Below are 26,117 nucleotides of genomic sequence, written 5' to 3' on the forward strand. Positions count from 1 at the left end.
ACACCACGAGTCATCATACAGCCCACCTCCCAGAAGTTATACTTATTTGTTCATTTCCATCTGAAAAGATGGCTGGATAGCCCATCTATTCAGCTATAAGCTATAGTCTTCCATGGGGTCCAGTTGGATGTGAGGCGGAACCACTTCACCTGGTTAAACACCCTGGTATTATTTGTGATGAATGAATGAAGCAGGATCTTTTACGTGCATGAGTTATGACTCTCTCATACACGGGACCTCCATTTTAAGTCCTATCCGAGGGACAGAGTGTTTTGCCTCTTGCTAGAGGGGACGGTATATGATTACACACAGCATTGCTCAGTCCAGATTCGGGTACGAACCCGGGTCCTTACCGTGCATGAGGCAGACGCGCTACCGACTGAGCCAACTCACCGCCCATACTGCTCAAGAGTCATATAGCCCATGAGTCATGATTATCTAGTCCATGAGCTCGACACTTACGCAAATAAGGCCCCCGAGTCCAACACTATGCAAGCAAGGCCCATGAGTTCGACACAAGCAAAAAAGACCTACGAGACCGACACATCAAGCCCCGTGATGTAATGTCGGTCTCGTGAGGTTTTTTGTTTTTTGTTTTTGTTTTTGTTTTGTTTTTGTTTTTTGTTGTTGTTGTTTGTTGTTGTTGTTGTTGTTTTTGTCTCACGTCAAACTTGTGGGCCTTGCTTGTCTATACCGTCGGACTCATGGGCCTTGTCTGCCTCAGAAATATCGAGCTCATATTATGGGCCGTAGAATAATGGGCTGTATGACTCAGGCCTTTCTGCAATGTCGAACTCATGGGCCGTGTGACTCATGGATGTCGGTTTCATGGGATGACCCAAAGTATATACGAAGCAAACAAACAAACCAAATTGATTCTTGCATGGAATTATTGTTTTCATTCCAACTGATTGACAAGCTGTCCTTCATCGACTTAGAACAGTTAATACCGATCGTTCGATGTTTTTGTAGTAGCCCATGATAAACATCACGGTCATTCATACAAGGTTGGAGTAATGCATATTAATTCAAATTCATGATTGTTGTGTTGAGTTGTCCAACTCAGAACGCTTGATTATCGGTGTTCATTTCGGTGTCGAAGAAGGACAAGTTTTTAATCAGTAGCATAGAATTATAATTTGACGCGACGCAACATTGTATGAGGAGGACATGCTTTATTGTACATCTGTAGGGTATGCCATATAGTGTATATTATTTCCTGAGCTAAGTATACTTTTATGAAAATTATATCTAAAGGGTGTGTACAGTTCTGGTCGAGGTGAGGATTTAGCTTTTAACGTTTTGCGAGATATTCAGAAACCACTCTATGAGATGTCAAAGAGCATGCAGTTGTAAGGGGTATCAAAAGTTTATTCTATGGAAATCGGTTTTGAAATGGCCGAGATATCCAAAAACAAGGTGAAACAAAGAGATCCTAATAAGGTTGTGGCATGTCGCCTTTTATTATTAGCACTTTTTTGGATATCTCAGCAATTTGAAAACCAATTTTCATCAAATAAACATTGAATCCTTCTTAAAATTACATGCTCTTTCATATTTCATAAGAGGCTTTTCATTATCTAACTTAGGAATGTTCAAAACATGAATCCCCACCTCAACCAGCACTGTACAGTCCCTTTAATATTCAGATAGTTTCAGTTGTGATGTTAGTATTGAATTAGTTTTCCTTAAGTTTTTTAATGGGAAATATAGTTTAAGAATACTATGAACCCATACAGTTAGTTTCGCGTTTTTCACATGTATTGTGTGTGTGTTTCATGTTGATACTATGCTCATTTTTTCTTGTCAAATAAATAGCAAACTGTATATCTGATGTCACTTATTCGTGCATGTATTTTGATTTTCTGATTAACATCATTCATTCATAAACGTATTACCTATTCACTTATTTTGAATTTTTTAACTTCATTAGAATTCATTACTGTGTTAATAACAAGTGTCAAATAATCACAGATAATGCAATGATCTACAGAAATATCAATGAATATCATTGATCATCCATTTTGATAATCTAACTCAATTCTAAGAAAGCGCATGACTTGTAATCATACGGGTAAATCTTAATGCATAAGACAGTATATATATATATATATATATATATATATATATATATATATATATATATATAAAATGTTCATCTTGGAATTTTCCACGTGTTGGACTTCGAATGTTGTAATTATTAGAAGAAAGAGTCTCAAGTACGCCATGGATCCAACGACTACAAAAAAATTTTATTACAAAATTTTCGGTCTGCCTCAGTCCTTCGTCAGTGCAAAGACAATGATGGACAATGATAAACATGAATCATAACAACAATGCTATGCGCGTCATGCGCGTAGTGCGTTGCCCTGGAGCTGCGTTGTCAAGGAGAAAGTGAAATCTCAATGAATACTGAACTCAGACTCAACAAAAGTTTCAAGTGCTTGTTTGAATCATACTATGCTATATATACTCTTTATAAAAATACAAAGCTTTATATACGTCCTTGTAATAATAGACTTTAGCGATTCTATTTTTTTCGTAAACTTCGAAGAAAAGACGCATATAAAGCAATGATTACAAATTTGTAATCAATGTAATCTGTAATTTGTAATCATATATATAATACATACATATATGTGTAAAGATATAAATATGTATATATATATATACATATATGCGTGTAAAGATATGAATATATATATATATATATATATATATATATATATATATATATATATATATATATATATATACATATCTTGCTCTTACTATAACAACAATTAGCGGATATTCTGAAATATTGACAAAACATACAAGAGTACACATACGTACACACAGACATTGATAGTGTTGACAGTACATTGTAATTCACGTGACGAAGAAAACCATGGTTTCTTGTGGCTCCATAAACAGGATAGTTTTGTATTTCCATGTTTGCGTATATGTAATGCTATACAAATGACTGTGTTTGTTGTGGTCTTGTTTTATATGCAGGAACTACCGGTGGAATAAAGACACATAATAGCCGGTCAAACTCGCATGTCACGGTACGACAGTAGAAATCCAAATTCCTCTTTTATTGCAGTTTCCAAACACTTGTTATGTATCATAATACTTGCTATATTATGTATCATATAGATACGCTGTGGGTATTACAGAAAAAGTCAACTTTGAGATTGTTATACAACGTATACATGACAAGTACATACCATTAAGATTTTATCGCATTATGGCCATTACCAATAGCTCATAAATAGTGATGTCATTTATTCTTTATATGCAATAATGCAGCTGCACAGACGTATCACTAAAAGTCGATAGTTACAGTCTCCAACAATCCCTGGAATGACTTGCTCGAGCATGATTTCAAGTCGCTATAGAATACTTAGCTTGAGGATCTTTACAGTCACTTAAACTTTCCATGGAAGCTGCATGTGACGGAACAGATTCTCAAGAAAAGAATAAAGAACAAACTGAATACTTGTCTTATTAGTGAACCATGGCAGCAACATCATTGAGCATGGGGTTGGGGGAGGTGAATGGAGACAAACTAAATAAAGTACAGTACTAGTGAGATTAGTTTGTATATCGGGTACAGGATGTGATCTTCTTTTTTATATTACTTTTTGGTCTTCTCTTTATCTCAAAGAGTATAAGATAATAACATGAACGTTCAGCCATTGTCGGAAAACATAGTGAATAAATCGATGGTTCCAGATAAGCCGAGTTGTGGCTCCAGTAAACTTTTGACACCTATTCATATTTTTCCTTTTTTGAGATTTTGTTGTTGTTGTTGTTGTGTTGTTTTTGTTGTTAGTTTGTCCACTCTGTTCCAAACCCGCAACTAAAATCGTTGTCATAAAAGCAGGAGAAACAGACAGAAGGTCCATCGTAAATGGTTCCATGCGACGTCTTCCTTCGTTTTATTTTTAGTTTCTCTAGTTTTTTGTTTTGTTTTTTGCTATGTTTTTTTGCTTGGTGTTTTATTCATTTGTTGGTTGGTTTATTTATTTGTTCGTTTGTTTGCAACCCCTCCCCCAACAAACAAACAAGCAAACAAACCAAGTATTGCGTCTCAATTTAACCCACCGTGTATATACTTGATGAAGCACATTGCTCCTTAAAAAAAAAAAAGAGAAAAATCTGCTACGCTATGCAACGCAATATTGTAGATTCTCGAATATTTTTTGGCTTATTCTTTTCATACAAAAATGAAACATCAGGCTTTCTATCGAAAGAAGGATGATTATAACCACAAAACAAACAAAACTTTTTCTGCAAGAAGTCGGTCATTGTTTCATAACTATGGCATTAGATGCTATATATCAAAATATTTTAGTATGGTTGCAGACATTTCTAGAACTAGCATGTTGAATTCTAATTAGCTCTAACTAATACAACATACAGAAGAACAATGATTGTCCATCATTATGAAAGTGTAATGAAAATACTTCACACTGCAGTGTAAAACATGCTTCTCATAAAACCTTTCGCGTAGATCTATATTACGACGATAACATCTTCTCTGAGCAGTCTTGATTATCATTCTGACCCTCCTTAACACTCACACTCTTCTGTGAAACTTGAGTGTAGTCTCACAACTTAATTACAATGTAATTCTCTTCCAAAATATTATATATATATATATATATATCCATTTTGCACGAAGTAGATCGTTTATATTGATCCAATCGCCTGCATTTCTTAGAAGGCACTTCACATTTACTTAGCGTTAGTAAAGGCAACGACATCGATCTGTATATGCACGCATATGGATAACGCATAGTTATTTTCATTCACTTTTGAAATTCACTGGACTATACTTCGTTATAACGTGTTTAAATCTAATGTACAGCAACTCGCCTAATCCGTATCAGAATGAAAACCTACAAAGCCTTCTTGCTACGACCATCTATTCATCCCTGCATAAATATGATATGGAGAGTAAAGAGCACAAGTCCCAGCTAGTTTCCGGAGAACATGCAAGCTACACAAGCGGCCCCGCAACAGCAGCAGCAGCCGAGAGCCATGCCGATGTAGGCAGCTGTGGTCACCCAGAACGAGAAGTAATACAGCGTGGGGTTGCAGTAATCAGGGCCGTTGGGATTACTTGTGTTCGGTGCATATATGCCGTATATCCACACGTTTCCTGGTTTGCACAAACAGATCCATTTTCAAAGAGAAAATAGATGGCAAAGAGTAAAAAATTTGTTATACCTATATCTGCAGAACCGCCTTTTGTACATCATTAGATCATGTTTCACATAAACACGTTATATTTTCAAAGAAACAAAGAAAACGACACAAAATACTGTATAGAATACAAGATGGCAATGAAGAAGAATAAAAACGTAAGGGAAATTATAGAGAGAAAAAAGGAAGAGGATTTAACAGGAGAAGAAAACGAAAAGGACAATGAAGTAAAAGAGATATCATACTCAGGAGCAAAATTGACCGAGGAAAACAAAAAACAACAACAACAAAAAGACAAGGAGAAATGGAGGAAGCAAAAATAAATGAATAGATAAATAAGTACATAAATGAATGAACAAATAAATGAAAATAAATAAATAAATAAACAAATAAACAAACAAACAAACAAGTAAATAAATAGATAAATAAATAAATAAATAAATAAATGAATAAATAAATAAATAAATAAATAAATAAATAAATAAATAAATAAATAAAGAGAATTAGGAGAAGGAGAAGCCTGGCTTTGAAGAGGATGGTAAATGAAGAGGAAGAGAAAACGGACAGGATGGTAAGAGCATTGTATTTGTCATTTTTTTTTAATACCGTGAAAGTAATTATGTGTGCATGGTGTGTGAAGAAGTGTATGCACTTTGGCGATTAATGTATGTAAACACATTACCTATAGAGAGTCACACATGCGACCTAGATATTATTATTGAGACGACATTTTTCTGTCCATAATACTACTCAGTAATCTTCCATAATCTATACTCGCCAGCTTGAATTTGAAGAAGCCACTAAGAAAAAACAAAACTATGGTAACAATTATATCTAATTAAAGGCATAGCGCTTTTTTGTTTCATTCAGATAAACCAACTTGATAACATGATATACGAATTCATGCATGTAAACTCACATACAAGAAAAAAAAAAAAAGATATCTAGCAAGCCCGCCTGAGGCTTGCTCAACATGTAGGCAACGAATGAACGCAAACTGGGCGCGAATGACAAAAAACAATGTATTCAAGCAAACCGCTTCAGTTGAACGATTCGTCACTTGGTCCTCATCGCGTCTCATGAATTTAAATGAATTCGTGAAGTGACCAGACCAAAAAGTTTTATTGTAAATTCACGTTTCCTGCACAACCTCAAAGAACAGTTTCACTACTCAAGTAGAAAGCTCACGAATCACCAATTTTGTTTCCACCCGTAGCACAATTTAAGGGGACCTCCGGATGATTTTCAGGCTTTTACATTTGAACAACTATATATAAATCAAACTGAATACAGAGTTGCAGAATTTACAGTGATTGGGATAAGGAATGAGAATGTTTTCAAAATTTATAACAAATTGCAATGAACAAGGATGATGACATGACAGCCTCACCATAAGAATGCATGAGTTGGGGCTCAAGGAAGCAGAACAAAAGAAGAAGGCATGCATAGATTTTTCACAGGTGAACTTGTCGAGCAAGCGGTATTGTAATGCAATTACACTGTTACATTTCTGAAATATATGAGGCTCTGATGTCATCAGCACTGTTCAGTGTAATTTGTTCAAGATTTTCAATTCATTGGTTTCTCTTCTCAAGGACCACAATAAATTCCACGAATCTGTACATGGACCTGTTGATTTATGTACTACATGATGTGAAATTATGAAAATCATCCGGAATGCCCCTTTAATGATTCTGCAATATGGAGACAAAATTCACAGAGAAGGAACTGAAAATTATCCAGATTACCTCAAGCATGTCGAAATGCCGGTTTATTATAGTATTGACATTCACTATAATAGTGTTTCAGATTTCTGTTTTGTTCCCCAAAATATCAATTAATGAGCTATTCAATTAACTCACTCCTATACTAATCATGCCAAAATCTGGAATCCATGCTTCCATGTCTTTTCCATGCTGTTCCAATACGTCATAGGAGCCGTGTAAATATTCTTGTCGTCTAGAACAATTTTGTCAGTTTTTTTTCCTCATGATATGGAAAGCTTAACTTTGAAATATCAGGGACAATGAGGGGATACAATCTTGGTAAGCCACGATATGGGCTGACAGCCAGTGCTGCTGATTCAAGCCCTTACTTTGCGTTTATGGGAATGGAATAGCGTGTCATCTTTCTTTCTCTGCCTTTCTTTAGGGACCCCTAATATATAGACAGAGTTGGAATAGACATAATATCCATTCGTTGTTCCATAATGTTTGTTATTGAAATATGTTTTAGATATTTTACGTATCTTCATCTGCTGTATCAATAGTCTACTCGTCTAAGTATGAATTTTACGGAAACATACCAACAAACAAACAAACAAACTGGACGTGACGTGTCTTACCAGCGATGAAGAAAGCGAAGAGGAAGAGGCCCACAATGTTGCTGACAGCACTCTCCCCCGTGCTGGGCTGGAAGCTCTCCTGCTCCTCGGGCGGCAGGCGAGATCGCTGGAAGCGAACCTTGAGGTCCATGAGGCTCTTGCACGAGTACACGGCCCCCATCACGATCAGGTAAATTGGGATCAGGTACTGCACCGGACAGTCGTCTTTGTAAGTGGCGCCTGCAAATGATCACGTGATCAGAACGGCCCATAAGTGCAAACTGATATCATAATGTTTTGGGCGTGTTTTTTTTATGGGGGGGGGGGAGGAGAGGGAGAGTGAAATCAGAAATCACACTTCATTTACTTTCTCGATCTGCACCAAATTATTCTTTTGAAATCGTATAAAGTATCATTTCATCGACCCAGATATCATATATCAATAATGAATTTCTTTGTTCATTGTCACAACACTTATAGCCGATTGTGGTGGTAAGATTTTGCCTCATGCATCTACAATGATTTCTCCTTTTTTTTTTTCTTGTGTAGTCAAATGCATTTCATAATGCAGCATGTTTTGTCTAAATGCCCTTTGTTGTGTTATACTATAGCGAGAAAATACTGAAACCTTGACCACAAATATCAACCTCTCCTAACAATGCAGAAAATAATCAATTTTCCATGATTTACATCCGTAGAATATCATTATATCATGAAATATCATCATATCGGGCTTGTATAAGAAAATGTCTTTTCATTCAGAAGGCAGTAAGTTTGTTAATCATGAAAGGAATAGACATCATGCAGAAGCAATAATTGACGTGTGACATGCACCAGAGGATATAGAATATGAATAGAAAAAAAAAAAGAATGACAACCAGTTTTTCATGATAAAGCTATGTACATAATGTGTTAAAATCCAGCGGGTAAATATTATTATTGAAATTGACGCATTGAATCAATGACATTCTTTTTTATGAAATAAAATCCAATTCTGATGTTTTATTACAGGGTTGCAATGTTATTTCAATGCCTCTCCAATAAGGTTAAAAGTAGAAGGATGCTGTAATCACAAGGTGGTGTGGCATTTGATCAAAATAGGTCTATTCTCCATTATTATCCGACGGACACAAGCACAAAAGAATAGCCGCACTGCAAGTCGCCTGTGTGAATGCACGTTATAACGAAAGAGAATGCAAGGAAAAGATACATGATAACCCCTCCCCCCCCCCCCTCTTTTAATACAGACTTTATATACACAGTATGGAGTGTGGTATCAGCATAGGACGCCTGGATGAGGAAACTGAGGTTTTGCCTTCATACAATTTCCTCTTTTTTCTTCCCCCCCCCTTTTTTTTTTTAATTTGACAGATGCACCGGGGATCTCGTGATCATAGAACACTTGACTGCATGATTAGCCAATCGCGGGCTCACCCACTGACAATGACTATAATCACGTGTTCCCAGGTACGACGTACTTCATCAACCTTTGCGTACGTCGATCAATGTAACACTACACGGTAGGCCTATACAAAGATTTTTGCGTGAGCGTGTGTGTGTGTGTGTGTGTGTGTGTGTGTGTGTGTGTGTGTGTGCGTGTGTGTGTGTGTGTGTGTGTGTGTGTGTGTGTGTGTGTGTGTGTGTGTATATATGTGTGTGTGATATGTGTGTGCGTGTATGCAAAGAATACCCTTTGCATTACAAAACCACTGTACAGATAGTAATGGGTGGGAAGAATATTCTCTTGTTGAAATATGTAAAACCGATGGCATATAATTATGCAGAAAGATATACTAGCTTACTCTCATATCAGCTTGACGGATAATATGGCTGTCTCAAAGAAACATGTAAATAATAAGTCTATATTTTGAACATTGATTTCTCTCTAAATCCCTTATATTGGAAATCAGTCTGTATTTAATATTGTGGTGAGGGACAAATCGAAAATGAGGCTTAAAAAATAGATTCACTGCTAAATCTACCAGATTGAGATTTTCAATCTAATTTTGGATTTGTCCCTCATCTCATTCTGGGGAATTTAGACAGTTGTACTATTATACAGAAACTTTCATTGTTAACTTTGTTTCAGATTTGTCTCTCCTGTTTTGGCTTGCTTTGGAGCTTTTTTTTTTCAAATCGATATTTACTTGGACTTTTCGGAAGACTTGACCCGAGTCCGAACTGTTGCAAGGATAAACGACTTTCGTCACCATCATTATCACCATAATTATCGGGTCACTAAGCAGTCTCGCATAAGAAGACATCTTCTCCATGACAAAATTCGAATATTATTTGATACAACTAACAGAGAAACAAAAACGCTCGAAAGAAAGATATGAACTGAGAATTATTTTGAGTATGCTGTGCTGTGGAATTGGGAATTGTTCACGAAGTTGCTGGTAAGCGTAGTATAGGGTGAGTGCTGCTACATGGAAAACATCAATGAATGTCCTAACAAATTTTTCCCAACATTTCAGTCGAATAGAAAATGTATATGGGCTCTCCTCCCCCCCCCCCTTTTTCTCTCTCTTTATTATCATGTGTGTGTGTGTGTGTGTGTGTGTGTGTGTGTGTGTGTGTGTGTGTGTATTTCTGTCTGTTAATATACTAAGAAGGCGTTTTATCCTGGAGTCAAGGCGTCCTATAAGGCGCAACCCCCCTACCCACCCCCCACCCCCCAAAAAAGGCTCCTTCATAATGTCATATTCAGCTGTTTCTACTATAAGTGAGATACATAACCAGTTTGAAACCTGATTTCCTGATCTATATAAAGTGAAATCGAAGAATTAATTCATATGTACTTACCAATGACAATCATTGCAATGGGAATCGCCAGAACCAATGCCATCAAGATGGTGACGCAAACTATTGCATAGAAAGACATGAAATGAAAATAAAAGTATACAATACTTCTGTATGTTTTCATTTCTTTCGCACAGTAGTTACGAGAAAAAAAAAGTAGTTTGGAATATAAATTTGAGTACATTTTGAATTACAGTATTTGCTTGTATTCCGAAGAAAAAAAATAGTTTCCTTGCACTAAAAATCTAGCATGTATTGTCAGTCACTAATATTTTTTTTTTCTAAGAAAAGGGTCATCAGATGTTTGGAGAAATATAAGTTCGGTTCGTGCATCATGCACTGGATCGATATCTCTTGCTTCTGTTTGTTTGTTTGTTTGTTTGTTTGTTTGTTTGTTTGTTTGTTTGTTTGTTTGTTTGATTGATTGATTGTTTTATCTTCCATCTGATGAGATGTCTGGATAACTCATATTCAGCTGCACATGATCTTCCATCGGGTCTATGTACTTGGGGCGGCTACTTCACCGGATTATGCACCCTTTTTTAGACTTACTTCGCGTGGTCTTTTTATGGATAAAGTGCTTTGCTATGAAGGGTACAACCGCTGCTATACCAGTGGACTCTAACTGGACACCTTTACAATTAAGAGCCCGTCTTTTTAATCAATGATCCACAACAACTCCTCTATGAAGAGTGATTGCCCTCATCGCTTTATGATGAATGTTCCTCATCTTTTATTTTTTAGGCTGTACACAAACATATGCACCGACAAATTAATCCTCATCCCTGTCATGACATTTTCTTTCACTGAATGTGATTCCATAATATGCACAATGAATTAAAGGTGCAATATTTTCATGTCACATGCTGCATAGATTTTGTCGATAATCAAAATGTTACTGAAGATTTCTTTTTCGATGCCGCCTACTCAATGATGACATGCAGGTTCAAGTAGCGATGACTAAGAAAACACACACTCAAATACACACACACGTCTGTCGTTTTGAACGTCTTAATCTGTTTGCACCGTGATATTATGATTGTAAGTTTTTCAAACCTTTGTGTATTTCTGTATAATTCTTTTCCTCAGTTTCAATTTGATTTCTTTTGTCCATTGTATATACTTTTCATGTTACACTTTTCCTGTTACACTTTGTGACTTTTTTGGCGTTCGTTTGTAATTATTATTTCATGTTTTTATTTGCATTCTCTTCATTGTATGATTTCTATGTTCTGTTATCATGTCACGGCCTTGCTGAAAAACAACTTTTAGCTGATAGCAAGCTTTCTATCGTGGTTAAATAGATAAACTAAACTCAACACACACACACACACACACACACACACACACATACACTGGTTCGTTTCTATACATACGGGTGTTCAATAGCAGTTTGCACATGGCGGACATGAAGCTGACGGGGTTGCTGTTTTTCTCCTTGCATTCTTTGAGCTGGCCGTATAGAGACTGGTACGAAGGTGGAGGTGCAGAGTCTGCGAGAGAGATAAAAAAAGGAGTTTTATAAGTAAACCTTCTACACAAGCATCACTGACCATAAAAATGCTCAATTTGTATACGACACAAGACAAACTTAATACTATATACACACTAACACAGAATTATACGAATTGTGTGTCTACTTGCATAGTACCTACAGACACATTGCGTGCGTATATGGGATGAGATAACGATAGATACATATACGCGAATTTTTGTACTGAATAGACAATGCAATGCTTTGATCATGCAATGCGTTGTGGAAAGTTTTTAAGATATCCTTGCAGTGGAAGGTATAATAGGCGGGACCCACAATACAACCTTTCATTCAGCCCAAAATCTTGCTGGCATTCAGGATTGCATTTTTTGTAAGCAGTTTGGTTTCATATCCAGCTTCTCAGTTTCTCGTCAGTATTTTGTCGCTTTAATGATGCACGTAATTTGACTCTAGTGTGTCTCGTCTCAGAGAAATCAATTTGACCTCGCCAGGGCCAATATATTAAAATGCAATTTCCATTTGAACTGTTGAATTGGCTGCGGCTCACGTGTCTGAGTATATAGCTTTAACTTTGCTGGTATACCTGGATAACGGTGTAGGTAACCTCATTCTCGAAAATATAGTTCCTCTTATAGATGATACTAGTATTCAATTCTGCTTCTTATAGTGTAGTCGAAACTGCCTAATCAATGCATGGTAGTATCAGCCTCGCAAAGCAGCTTGGGAAGGTCAGACTTTCCACTGAACTCTTCTTGCCTCATTAGCAATGCGTTACACCTTGAAATTCTGTCATGTACAATTATGAAGGAACAGCAAGGTCATTGAATCTTGCTCAAGGGTTCACAAGATGGACATGACTGAGTCTAAAACCTTAATCCACTTAGGCCCATGCATACATCATACTGGTTCCATGTCAGTTGCATCTTACGTCTATACAACAGTCCTTCCCAATTCTGGCTTATTGTCGTGTAATCCACCACCACACCATGATTGACCATTATTGTGGAGTTATCATTGTGATCGTATCAAATCTTATCGGATCTTATCATGATGTGGGTCAGTCGTGGCAATGATGTTGATCGTAGACAGTTTTTGTACCTTTCCAAACTTTTCTAGGATACGTTACATCCGGTAAAGCGGGATTCCCACTATCACGATTGGCGCCACGATTGAAATCGTGATCTCAATCGTGAAGCAATCGTGGTGATCTTATTAGATTTTATCAGATCTTGAGGTCAATCGTGGCAATCGCGTTAATCGTAGAAAAATTTTGACCGTTCAAAAATTTTCTACGATTAACACAATTAATTTTTGATCGTGATCATCGCATCGGATTGTCTTGGCTCGTATCAAAACGCAGCAAATCTTATCTAGTCGTGCTTCTTAATCGTGTTGATCGGGATCGACTTTTTCACTTTCCTGCTGCTTATTCTGCACATTTACCCTTATTATACTCGCAAATCGTATATATCTGGTATTCCGCGAGGTTGAATAAGGGAGGGGTAGTACAATGAAATATAAAACAGCACCACTGAAACATCCTCCAGAAGCAGAATGTCTAACATACCCCACAAAGTAACTTTTGTGACTTTTGAAAAGTGACCATTGTCGTGGATGTAAGGGCACTCGTTCATGACTATAAAGGTCACTGTCATTATGATTTTGCTAAAGACTTTTTTTTTTAAGTGACATCATTTTATGGGAGTCACTTTTCTGTTGTGTGTAGGTCGGTTTTGTTAAACACTGTTAAATAAAACAATAAATCAAGCCAATCCAACCAAACTTTCAATACCCCATGATGAGATAACGACATTTTGAAATAAAAATGCATATGATAATTATATACTATGCGAATATGAAATCAAACACACAAGCAATGCCATCAGTTCTGCCAACTTTCTTATATTGAGCGTAATACATAAATATGTTAGCATTCAAAAAGATCCCATCCTCTTTTTTTTTTAGCTTCAATTTCATCATACACAATTATTTTCTTCATGTATTTCAAAGGAAGGTGAAAACATTTGTCTTGATCTTTTTTTTTTCTTGAGAAGATGGGGCAATGATCTGATCTTGTGTATTCTTTTTTTTTTTTGGGGGGGGGGAGAGGATGAGCACGTCGATTCAATAATCTATCAATTTCTTTCCTAGGTTAAATTAGAGGAGGGACTTTCTGAGGTTGTGGCTGGCCAAGGTGATGTTTTCTATCTCATGATAACGTAATCGTCATTCGCAACACTGCAAAGGTCACGTTCTCATCATCCTCAACCTGTCAACCCTTGCCATAATCAATGGTTGTGGATAGTAAAGGCCTCATCACTCTGCAGAAGTTGAGGAAACAATGAAATCCATCGTCAGCCGGACTATAACATTCCCATTCGGGTCTAATCGCACCTTTAAATGGGGGTCGCTTTTGATCCCGATCGTGAAAGACATCGCATCTTATCTCAACAATCCGCATTAGTTCGCGGTATTCGTATTGGAACGTATCAGAACGTAGCTGCATGCACCAAATCGGGGATCCCGATAGTAATGATGATGGTAGATCGGGCCCAATCATGGACTCAATCGGGACAATCATATCGGATCGTATTTGAACGGGAGACCAGATCGTGACAGATCGTATTGCTTGCAAAAGACCCATCGTGACCATATCGCATCCAAGTGAAGCAACACATATGTCTCGCATACCCTGCTCGTATCCAAACGTGAAATTTCAGACGAGTTCAACGAAACTTCCACGATCAGTTACGAATGTCCAATCGTGGCGTTCGTAATAGATCGCATGATAGTGGGAACCCTGCTTTAGATTTGATGCCGTAACCGCCATTACTTCACGATTCAGATCACGATTTGGACAATGGCGCAGATTGTGTAGACATGAACAAAATTGTCACGATCAACTGTACTATTAGGGCTATAGTCGTGGCGTGAGTGATAGTGGATCGCACAACCAGGGGGAACCCATCATTACCTGTGCCGGCGGCATCGTAAGACGGTGGGGCCTCGCTTGGTAAGATGCCCTCTGTTGAGTCAGCGGCCTTCTCAGGGTCACTCTGAAATGACGGGGAAAAAACAAACAAATAACAATAAAACAGAAACCACAGCAAATGCACCTCAAAACACCCACGACTTTAAAGCACATTGCATTTTTCATGACAGTACATTGCCATGAAAACGTTCCTTTGAATATACTTTCGACTTCAATGAAGAGTTGGATTATACTTAATTTGCTGGGATCGTAACACCATGAACATAGTAAACTGAAAAGGGGATGTGGGAAGGGAAATCTACTTTCAACATAAATTGATTGTGCAATAAGTACGACGACAAAAACATGACACTTGCAACTTTAACCACTTTTATAATCGTGTTCCTACACACTACTCTCAAATGTGGTCTTTTACTTCAGAGCTCACTTCTATTCCCTTCATGTGCAACTGCAACAAGTTTCGATATTTTCTAGAACTCCCCCCCCCCCTTCTGTCCTACTCTTGCAAGAGGGTTGGTATCACATATACACGTACTATAATGCCAATGTCAAGAAAAAAAAGGCAATTTTCAAATTTTAAACTGAAACATCAATTTCAAAGTCTGTTCGTCGTCTGTCATAAAAAATGATACTGATGAATGCAATTTGAAATGTGGCTGTAGCATTTAATACATTGAACCTTATTGGATTTTGCATTGTGGTTGTAGAAGTATAACCTTTTCACACTAGATTTTCTACACTGTGCATTGTGGTACAGAAATATATACAGTCATATCTGATTCATTGAATTATGCAATGTGGTCCAGAAATACACTTAGTCATAAAAACATTCACTGAAATGCGCGTTGTGTCCATGTATACTGCATTTACTAAATTGTGCATTCATGTCTAAAAACAAAAATGTATGAGTCGTATAGTTGCTAATGGAACCCTCATGAAGGGAAAACGAAAACAAAGCAAAACAAAAATACTTCTAGATCTGAATACTTCTGAAATTTGCTTTAAAATATCTTTCTTCGATTGAGGATGTCCAAACTGTGTACAAAAAAAAAAAAAGAAGACGTTCAATATCACACCCATACACACTGTCAAGGTTCATTGCACACTGAGGCGATAAAATTTTGCCTGCGCCCTTTTTACCAACACAATATTTTCATTCCGTACAAATGCTAATCCGTACAGATACAGCTGTACATATGGCTACTAATCAATTACTCACTCGCTGTGTACAAAGGTTATTTTTTCTTCACATGGCTGGAGCATTTGTTTGATTTCTCAGGCAAGAGGGCGGGGATTTTTCATCACAAGTGCAAACAGATGTTGTCTGAAACAAGCGACTGTGATTTGCCTGGTTGTTCCCCTTGTGTTAAGGTACATCGTTATTTTCCAATGATGCAGCTTGCATAAAAACGAAACCTGGGCGCTTTGAAAGCAAAGACTCACCAAGACAATCTAAAACATGTATGCAGGCCTATATATGTAATGTGTATAACGTGTGTGTGTGTGTGGGAGTGTGTGTGTGTGTGTGGGAGTGTGTGTATGTGTGTGTGTCTGTGTGTGTGTGTGTCTGTGTGTGCTTCATGTTCAAGACAGTGTTAGAATAACAAATACGAAAAAAAAAAAAAACAAACGGGTCCACCGTTTCATTCAAAACGAATGGCAGGTTAAAACACGTACATCAGTTTACATTACCGCAACACAAAATACATACATAGGCCTATATGTATATAAATATATATATATATATATATATATATATATATATATATATATATATATATATATATATATATATATGTGTGTGTGTGTGTGTGTGTGTGTGTGTGTGTGTGTGTTTTGAACTGCATTTGTACCGATTTTGTTCACGTTACACCCATATATGGGTTGATTTATCAATGATTTGAATGAAATCAATAAATATCAAGGAAAAAAAAGTGTGCGCGAGCACAAACAAGGAAAAATGTATGATTATTTATCCTATTTATCATATATATATATATATATATATATATATATATATATACTATTTTTTTTCAAGAAACAAGTGGTGGAATGTGCCCAATTGCCTTGAGCAAACTATCGTGTCCCCGCTGGCAGGCACTTTGCGAGACTGTGTTTAAAACAACAACAACAACAACAAACAAACAAACAAACAAACAAACAAACCCGGAATTCGTTTTTGGTCACACGAGTCATAATGTAAGATTGACATCTTGTACAATGTTTGTGTATAATGCATTTTGTCTTTATCCGATGTTTTGTTAAGTGAATGTTCAAGTTCAAGTTCAAGTTCTTTATTTCAACACTTTCATTCAAAAAAAAAACATCACGATGAATACGCAACAAAGACACATTAACACATTTACAATCATACAATTCTCTGCAGGACAGAGGAGAAAATAGAAAAGAAACATTATAAAAGTGCATGGGCACAACATGAAGGCTGATTGCATTATATGAAGTTGGACCCCGATGACAAAATAATTCATTCAGATTTGCATATCAATAAACAAACAAACACACACACACACACACACACACACACACACACACATACATATATTATGAGGTGACACATCGCTTTGTACGTGGCAAAATCATTGCAAGTTATGTAAATCTAATAAATACAACTTATATCTCTTCTTGAATTGATTTTGTGAATGGTAAATCATTCCATACCAAAGGGCATCTATAGAAAACAGAATTTTTGAGCATTGAGGTATACGTATGGACGGGAGATGATAATAAGAATTTCTTGTATGATAATCATGGATGGACCGATTTAAAATGAAATATTCTTGCAGAGAAGTAGGGAGGAGGTTGTGTGAATTCTGTGCACCCACGCTTTCATGAAACTTGCCATTTATTTAGACAAGGATGTGAAAAAGAAAACACTAAGGCAGAACTTCAAATTCTGGGTACAGTCAAGGCAACATTATTGCCATATTATATTAATGCATAATGTAGGCTAATCTCACTTGTCGTTAGCAACAGCAATACAGGGTAGTTAATACGCCAATTGTACATGACTAATGTGCTCAAAGCTAGCGCAGAGAGAAAGAATGAATTACTGTATGTAATACAAAAATCATTACATGTACGTGTAGATGCAAATTTGGAGTATATGCCTAAATTGAACAACAATAATGAGAAATAAGAAATTGCATAATGTAGAGATGCAGATCTTCTGGAAAGCATTTTTGAACAAATGAGTCTCGAGGGCAGTTTTAAAACAGTCGGCATTCGAAATATAATGGATAACTACTTGAGGCAACTCATTCCAATAAAGGTAAGGTCCAGCACGTGCGAAGTAACGACCCCCCCCCCCCCCATGATTTCCAAGTTTTTGGAACAACAAGGAATTCATCTTATATATATGTAAAATGACTTATTAAATCGTGACCTGCAGATGGCCTGATGTAGTGAATAACGTTAAATCCGAGAACTTAAAGAATCAGCAGTTGTCACAACGTACAATTCCAGGCAGGATCTTTCTTTTTATTGAGCCATGCATCCATATCTGTGCTGTGATAGTGAATATAAACATGCCTCTTACACAGTAAATTGATAATTCAATTGGCGTTCTGAGTATTTTTTTTCTTTAATGAAACATATCTGATCAAGGACCTGGAGCTCCTTGATCTGATTTGGATGTCCACCGGTATGCACTTAATATTGAATGGGGTACATGTGCCGTCTTCTTTAATTCGTTCATAAGAAGCATTGGATTCTGGCATGGCGTCGAGATTGGTCTTGTCAACAACATGTTGACGAGGGTCTTTGGTGCGGACAGTTGGTTGCCAACTCGCTCGGTACAGCAGAGCTCCTATCAAGCTGTTGGATGTTACAGAGAAGTTTGAACTTTTTTTGAACGTTTGAACTGAGAAGTTGGAAGTTTGATGTTGACTCACCTCCCTGAATGTTCTTAATGATCCTATTATACTGGGCCCCATTTTATTAAAACTTAAAATCGATTATAAGTCAAGGAAATCAACGGTTACTCTCCCAAATCAATTATAAGCCCATAAAGTCAATGACAACTTGCAATCATCTATATCTTCTTTTTATCAAGAGATGTACAGAAACTAACTGAAATCAATTGATATAACTTCCTCCCGAATGAAATACAACTTTGCAATATCAATCATAACTTATCATTCCAATCAACTATATGATATGCCTAGAGACCGTCTGGGTATAAACTCAATTGTAAGAAAGATTGCTGTAAGCCAAAGTGTAATTTCTAGTATAACTGGGGTTTTATCACAAACTTTCGTCGGTCTAACTGCTAATTTTCTCTAACATTAAGTTCCATTTTAGCCCCTAATATGGTCGGTTCCTTGTTCCTTCCTTTACGATCGACATGCATCACTCACGTAGCTGCTGTACGTGCACAGTACAGCAGTAGCAGTAGGCCTACAGCAACCACCCACTTTGCTTGCTCGGCGCCTTGGGGGCACAACGGGTGTTGGGTGTTGGGTGTTGGGTGTTGGGTGTTGGGTGTTTTCCTCATATTAAGTTACTATGTATTAGAATAACAGTTGCCCATTTTTTTTTTGTTTCTTCCAGTTCAACTACATACTTGTTACCTCACGACTAAATATACATTACCTTGCAGATTTAAAAAAAAAAAACCTAGACAAAACAAATAAAAAAGACGCACTCGTACATTCCTCGATATTCAAACAAACATAATGCACTTTGTAAAGAGGACACGATTACTATATAGAGGGACATAGAGCATTGTATTATAAATAGGTCTACGTGCTTCCCTTATAGGTTTGACAGGAATCTGCCTTTCATGAATGGTTTGATTTGTTCCCGGCTACAGCTATTCAATCACTCTTAAGGGAGTGTCTTTTTCCTTAGTCAGAATTTGTGATTCTTTTGACATAGACCACCATCAATAGTGCATATTTTTGCGTCATGAATGGAACATGGGTATCTTTTATTTGCTTACTCCTAGTCTTGTCCTACACACACAGAAGCCATCCCATGTTATCAAAATGGTTCTATGATATTTCTGCTTCTGCGACAATATTGCTCCCATGAAATATCTCCACGCAAAGCCAAACATTACTAAATTTCTACCCACAAACATAACCTTAGCCCTAATCCTAATCCTCACATCAAACTTAACCTAAAACCGTATCACAACCCCAGCCCTAACCCTACAGACCTTGGAGAAAAGTAAGGCCGCAGCAATAAAATTGTCGCAGGAGCTAATGCCCTGTCACCTAATCAATAGTACGTGTGTATTACATTTTGATTGATATGATATTATGATACATCATGTGTAATGTAATTATGTCATGTGTCTATGTTGGTGTGTGCGTATTGGGATGGGAGAGGTTGTGGTGGTGAAATCCTGTTGGTTTCTATAATACGAAGGCTGTTGGGATAAATCATATGATCTGTTCTACATCCTGTTTATTTCACTACCATCGTCAATCACTGCTATACGTATTCAGTGCACAACATAGTGAGGGGGCTAACTCTAAACATGCAGAAATTATACTACATGAGTAGATCGTATAATGATTTTCGTGCACGTATTGAAATATAGAACGTTTGGCGATACACTACTTTAAAAGCGCGCGTTGTATGTTTACAATAACACCACATGACATTTGGCTTTGCTCCTGTTTACGCTGCGTTTATGAAATCAGCACGATGGGTTCTTTCCCGTTGAAGTACTTTTAATGTCAAACAATGACCTATATATATGACCCATACATTACAAATTGTAATTTGTTTTCAGACATTTTAATGATGGCTATTATTTCTTTCCCATCATTAACAGTGAACTCTTCATATTGTTTAAGCGCTGAAATAGACTCACCCTTCATACAATGTACAATAAACGCAATATTATTATAATTCACTGACTTGCGTTTTGCAGTCTGTATATGATACTCAAGAGTGTAATACCTCTGAGTCAACTCTTGATAAATTCAGCCATGTTAATTGACGCCTCACGCAGCGTCAGGAGATTGATTTTTTTTTTGCTACATTTCTTTATGGTTAATGCCGGCATACATTAATTTTGGTACAATGGCAAATTATTGCTTTAAACAACAGTGTATAGAGCATGTTTTGAAAGGCTTCGCTGAACAAGATAGCAAGACGGTCATATTATCATGCTGCTAGGGAAAATAGTCACATTCTATGTATCCATTTCTCTGTGAGGCTTGTTGCTAGCATACTCCTATGCACATCGGAAATGTATGCCGACAACCGTATACAAACCCCAGCAAAACTAAATCGACGATTTTGAATTGATGACTTTGAACTGGCAATCAGCTACTGAGCAAACCTACCCCATCAACAATTAACCATTCCTATACGCGATTTCCGCTGCAGATAGTCTATATAGCAAAGAGAGAATGACAGGAAAGACCTTCACGAGGCATATCCAGGAGCGGATCCAGGAATTCGGTAAAGGGGAGGCCCCTTTAGAAAATTAAAGGGGGCGCACGCACCCCTCCCCCATTTTCCTTATATTTCTTTTGTTTTAAATAATGATAAAAGGGGTCGCGCGCCCGGTGCGTCCCTTCTGAATCCCCCACTGACATCTTCATATAAATATCGTGAGTAGTATACTTTGATTTCATAAACGTTTGATGAGAAAAACCAAAAGTTCGTCAACCATAATAATTGAGTAGCGTTATCTTATCCTCTCAGTGATCCTGTATGGAGATTTAAATCATAGTACTGATTGTTTTTTCTTTCGTCCAGCTATAGGAGTTGACCAGGCTTGTCATGTAGCTCGACTTGCAACCTGTGTAAGAAACATGAATCTTTTTGGAATGTACTTTTACACTGCCAAGCGTGTATTACATTATCTAGGCTCAATGCAAGCAGGGAGGTGAGACAAAACTTGTCATCTAGCAGGAAACTCGAAGATCTATACATAAAGTATTGTCTTTCCCCTTCCCGCCCCTCCCCCTCTCTCACTAGCAGTGTATCTCATATCCACCATCTGTATAAAATAATCTATATTTCCATCTCTTCTCTCCATTACGCCCTTGAGATATGGACAGACAGTGTTCCTTATACGGCTGTGTGTCTTTACAATTTACATAGGATAGTCAAATCCAAGGTCATGAAATGGAAACTTACACACGCGTTGTAAAACTAATGCTTTTTTAATGCTTGAAAATGCTGGTCATACTTTGTATAGAACAGAGCAAACGACTAAAGAAAGCATCAACGGATATCAAGTGCACTGATGGTTAAAATGGAGTGCCTCAAATTCATAATCACTGCACCGCGTACAATATAAAGCCATCCTCTGAATGAATGAAATACACAGTTTAACACTACTATTTGAAGATATCATCATAAATGAAAAGTGTATATTACATTTAGAGTTTAGACCAAAAGGAATCGATGTGCAACATATTATTTGCCTTATGAAATCATGCCGACCAAAACAACAAAACAACAATAACAAGTCGATAATGAAAACTCACTAACGATATTTCTGAAATAAATCTGTTAAGTCTGGTTATAAATTTCATTCTATGATGAACGTAGCTTAAATCTCATATAAAGGGAGGGAAGTGATGTTTACGCGTGCATGAAATTCAATCTATGGGACCTTGTGAATAATCGGCTTGATCTCTTCTGCAAACACGAAATGCTGGCGACAATACAGACTATAGACCACAGGCTGTGATCAGGCGGGCATGTAAATGGCGATATTATTTTGATGAGGCGATCATGCTGAAAATCTTTAAAGCTATTCCTCCGATCATTCAGATCGCGACCAGAAAGCTGGTGTATGTGTTGTTAGGTGAACCAATTAAAGGAAAGTATTTTTCTTCCCTCAATTTGATGATCACTGATCAATGTTGGATTAAGATCTCGTGGCTGTGTGTGTGTGTGTGTGAATGAATGTCTCATATCCCATTAGGCCTGCAATCCGTGCAGGTATAAACATATTTCTACTAAAATGATATTGACTTAAAAGTCGCATATAAACATGATATATCATAAGCCACATAAATACACGCACACATACATACACACACACACACACACACACACACACACACACACACACACACACACACACACACACACGTCTATGCGCGTACATGCAAGAAGGTACCTCCTTGGTACACGATACTGTAGAAGTTGCAGGCGTGGTGAGTTATGCATTGAGAGAATCAGGACTTCACACAGCCTGCGTAATGAATATCCATGAGATAATCTCTCGCTTGCCTAAAAAAAAAAAAAAAAAAAAAAAAAGGGGAAAGAAAGAAAAGGCGTTTTCTCCTGAACAGTAGATTTTCTATGCGGCTGGAATCACGTGTAAGCCTACTGCATGAATAGATGATCCTGCACACCGGAACATTATAGCAACAAGCAACACAACATGCTGTATTAGACATGAATCTTTGAGAGAAAGGAAAAAAGTTCGAATCTTGCCACTGTGCTGAATACATAAATTTAGCAAAGGGGGGGGGGGGGTGGTTGAGATATGATGATACTAAACCTCTTAACGCTTCGTTTTACGACTCCATTGTTCAGCAGTAAATTCGGTATCAAGGAAACAGGTACGGCCCTACCCTCGATCTAGCTGTCTCCATCATAATGGAAGAACGATGCTATTGAAAGAGGTGCAAGGCGAGCGACTTTGTACAGATTGTTTTGAATGTATCATAATAGCTGTGGAGGCGAGAGAGAGAGAGAGAGGGGGGGGGGGCTCATTGTTGATGCATGTGAAACATATACGTGCATGTATATGGTCGTGTTTAACTGTTGTGTTAACTTCACAACAAGAATTTGGCAGGATGCCATGGCCAAGATTTGTTGGTAGTCAAGTGGAAGTAAAAAGGATAGTAGTCATTCATGATCGCTAAATAAATAAGTCTTTTTCTTCTTCTTGTATTGTGCAGAACCTCGGAGAGGTAGTTCTATATACATCGTAAGATGAAGTATATACGATATGAGATATAGGGCCTACGGATCTTAACAAACCTGATCATGCATCTAATGATAATGTCTCATCTTCGTTTTATATGTTAATTGATAGTAAATGCCTGTCTTTAACACAGGGTTATTTGATATCCAGGCTGTGAGGTTATTCTGAATACATACAGTGTTGTAGGCCTACCTAGTCTCTGTGTACAAGACAGATCGATTTAGCGGAAATCATTATCTTACATTCTCTGGTCATCTTGCAAATATTGTCGGCCCTTTTCTGTACAACTAGCAGCAGTGTACGACCAAATAATGCATGTGGTAACCAAAACTTACCATTTTTTTGCGATGCTATCACCGGAAGTAGCGTATGGTAAGGCCCAGAATGCGAGGGTACACACTTTGGCGTCAAGGGTTGGTATAGCACTATCTAAACACCTCTTCGTATGTCCTGTTGAATGGCGTACGAACACCAATAACATCCGATCACCTCCTTTCTCGTGACTGAACGCACCCTGCTGATGTACGGAATGCTGGCTGTACGTTGTGCCAGCTTTTATCAACTTGCCGTGGCAGCTATAGATACATTACGTGCGTCCCGTGAATAAGTGCGCATTCTTCGCACAAGCGTTCTTGCGTAACGCTCCGCCACGATCAGATGCCACACCCGAACATTGATTGAGTACGCTGATAGCGTCTTGGTCAGTACATCAATGAGAATTCTATTCATCACTCAAAGTATTACCTTCTCTTCACCATACAGCGAAAGGGCCTTGAAAAAAGGCTACACTCAAAGGTGATTAAAGGGACTTTGCAGTACTGGTTGAGGTGGGGATTCAGGTTTATAACATTCCTAAGTGAAATGAGAAACCTCTTATGAAATATGAAAGAGCATGTAATTTTAAAAAGGATTTAACGTTTATTTGATGAAAATTGGTTTTCAAATGGCTGAGATAGCCAAAAAAGTGATAATAATAAAAGGCGACAGGCCACGCCTTTTATTAGGATCTCTTTGTTTCACCTTGTTTTTGGATATCTCAGCCATTTCAAAACCGATTTTCATCAAATAAACTTTTGATACCCCTTAGAATTACACGCTCTTTGACATCTCATAGAATGAATATCTCGCAAAACGTTAAAAGCTAAATCCTCACCTGAACCAGAACTTTACACACCCCTTTTGCTCCTCCTTCCCAACATCTTGCTGTTTGAAGGTAGACTTGATCTCTCTGTTTCTTTCTTTTAATCCTAGCTGTCCTCTTTAAAGGAGACATCCCTTGGATCAATTTCGTTCTTTATTCACATACCACGTATATTCGCAAATCATAAAGGATAATGGTAAGAAGCACGTTTTGTCCGAGGTTTGTTTTAGGCCTGTCTGCACATCATGCCCAAATTGAGTCAATGAATCATGCAATAATTCATTGTCAAAATCGAGTACTTATTTTGCGATGTATACTAGCGTAATGTGCCAAAGAAGACAATAAAATTGCATTAATCATTGACATGACATCATTTATATCTCGACAAGGGCAGAGTCTGAAACCTGCGAAAGACCTATTTCTCTCTCTCTCTCCCTCTCTCTCTCTCTCTCTCCCTCCCCCATTATTGGTAAAACTGAGCAGTGGAATAATGAGTGTACTATTAAGGGGAAAAGCACAACAACAGCAACAAAAACACTAGAATTCCATGAAGTAGGCCTTCTCAGCACAACATCACGCAATAATAATGATAATGATGATAATAATAAAACAGTCCGAGGCAGATGAAGGGGCGGGGGGGGGGGGAGATAATATGATCCATCAAAAAAAGAGTGGGCAGATGAGGCACAAACGGGTGGGTTTTTTTATATATATTTTAAAAGAAATATAAATAAGGATAAAACAATTTGAACCTTTTCTCAAGCGAAGAGTAACTTTTACTTTGTGATTAAAAAAAAAAGAAGTTATTCACAATCCTTGACGAACTAACTTTTTCCTTCCCTTCATTCATCCCTATATTAATAAAGAAGACACAACGTTAAGAAATGAAAATAAAGTTATTGTTTTCAGAAATTCGGTTTTGTCTTTATTTTCAGAGTGCCCTGATTGAAATTTTTCACCCATTTCATTTTGTTTGCAGAGTATAAAAGATGAAATCAATGTCAAAAGTGCAGAGTGTGCAGACCCACGAGGGTGTGCTGTCACAGTGCCGACCGGGCACTGTGACAGCACACCATCTGGGGTCTGTACACTCTCCACCGGCACTAATTTCATTTTGTATCACTGGAATATACAAAATGAAATGGAAAATAAAATTCAATTATTCAGGCTCGTAATTTCGGGAGTGTTGTGAAAGTGTGAAATGTGACATCCATTTCACTTTGTATACATCACAGT

General features: G+C 37.4%; 1 protein-coding gene across 1 annotated transcript; it reads right to left on the reverse strand.

The window, feature by feature from the left end:
• Positions 1–4,562: 4,562 nt before the first annotated feature.
• LOC140235144 (transmembrane protein 272-like) lies at positions 4,563–24,205 on the reverse strand. Its single transcript, XM_072315180.1, has 6 exons — positions 24,076–24,205; positions 14,791–14,872; positions 11,698–11,814; positions 10,325–10,384; positions 7,541–7,759; positions 4,563–5,152 (listed from the first exon to the last, which is right to left on the reverse strand). The coding sequence occupies exons 1-6, from the start codon at positions 24,076–24,078 to the stop codon at positions 4,968–4,970; spliced, it is 666 nt and encodes a 221-aa protein (XP_072171281.1). The 5' UTR covers positions 24,079–24,205; the 3' UTR covers positions 4,563–4,967.
• Between the last annotated feature and the right edge of the window lie 1,912 nt (positions 24,206–26,117).

Source organism: Diadema setosum, chromosome 11 (genome assembly GCF_964275005.1).
Source record: "Diadema setosum chromosome 11, eeDiaSeto1, whole genome shotgun sequence".
Lineage (NCBI taxonomy): Eukaryota > Metazoa > Echinodermata > Echinoidea > Diadematoida > Diadematidae > Diadema > Diadema setosum.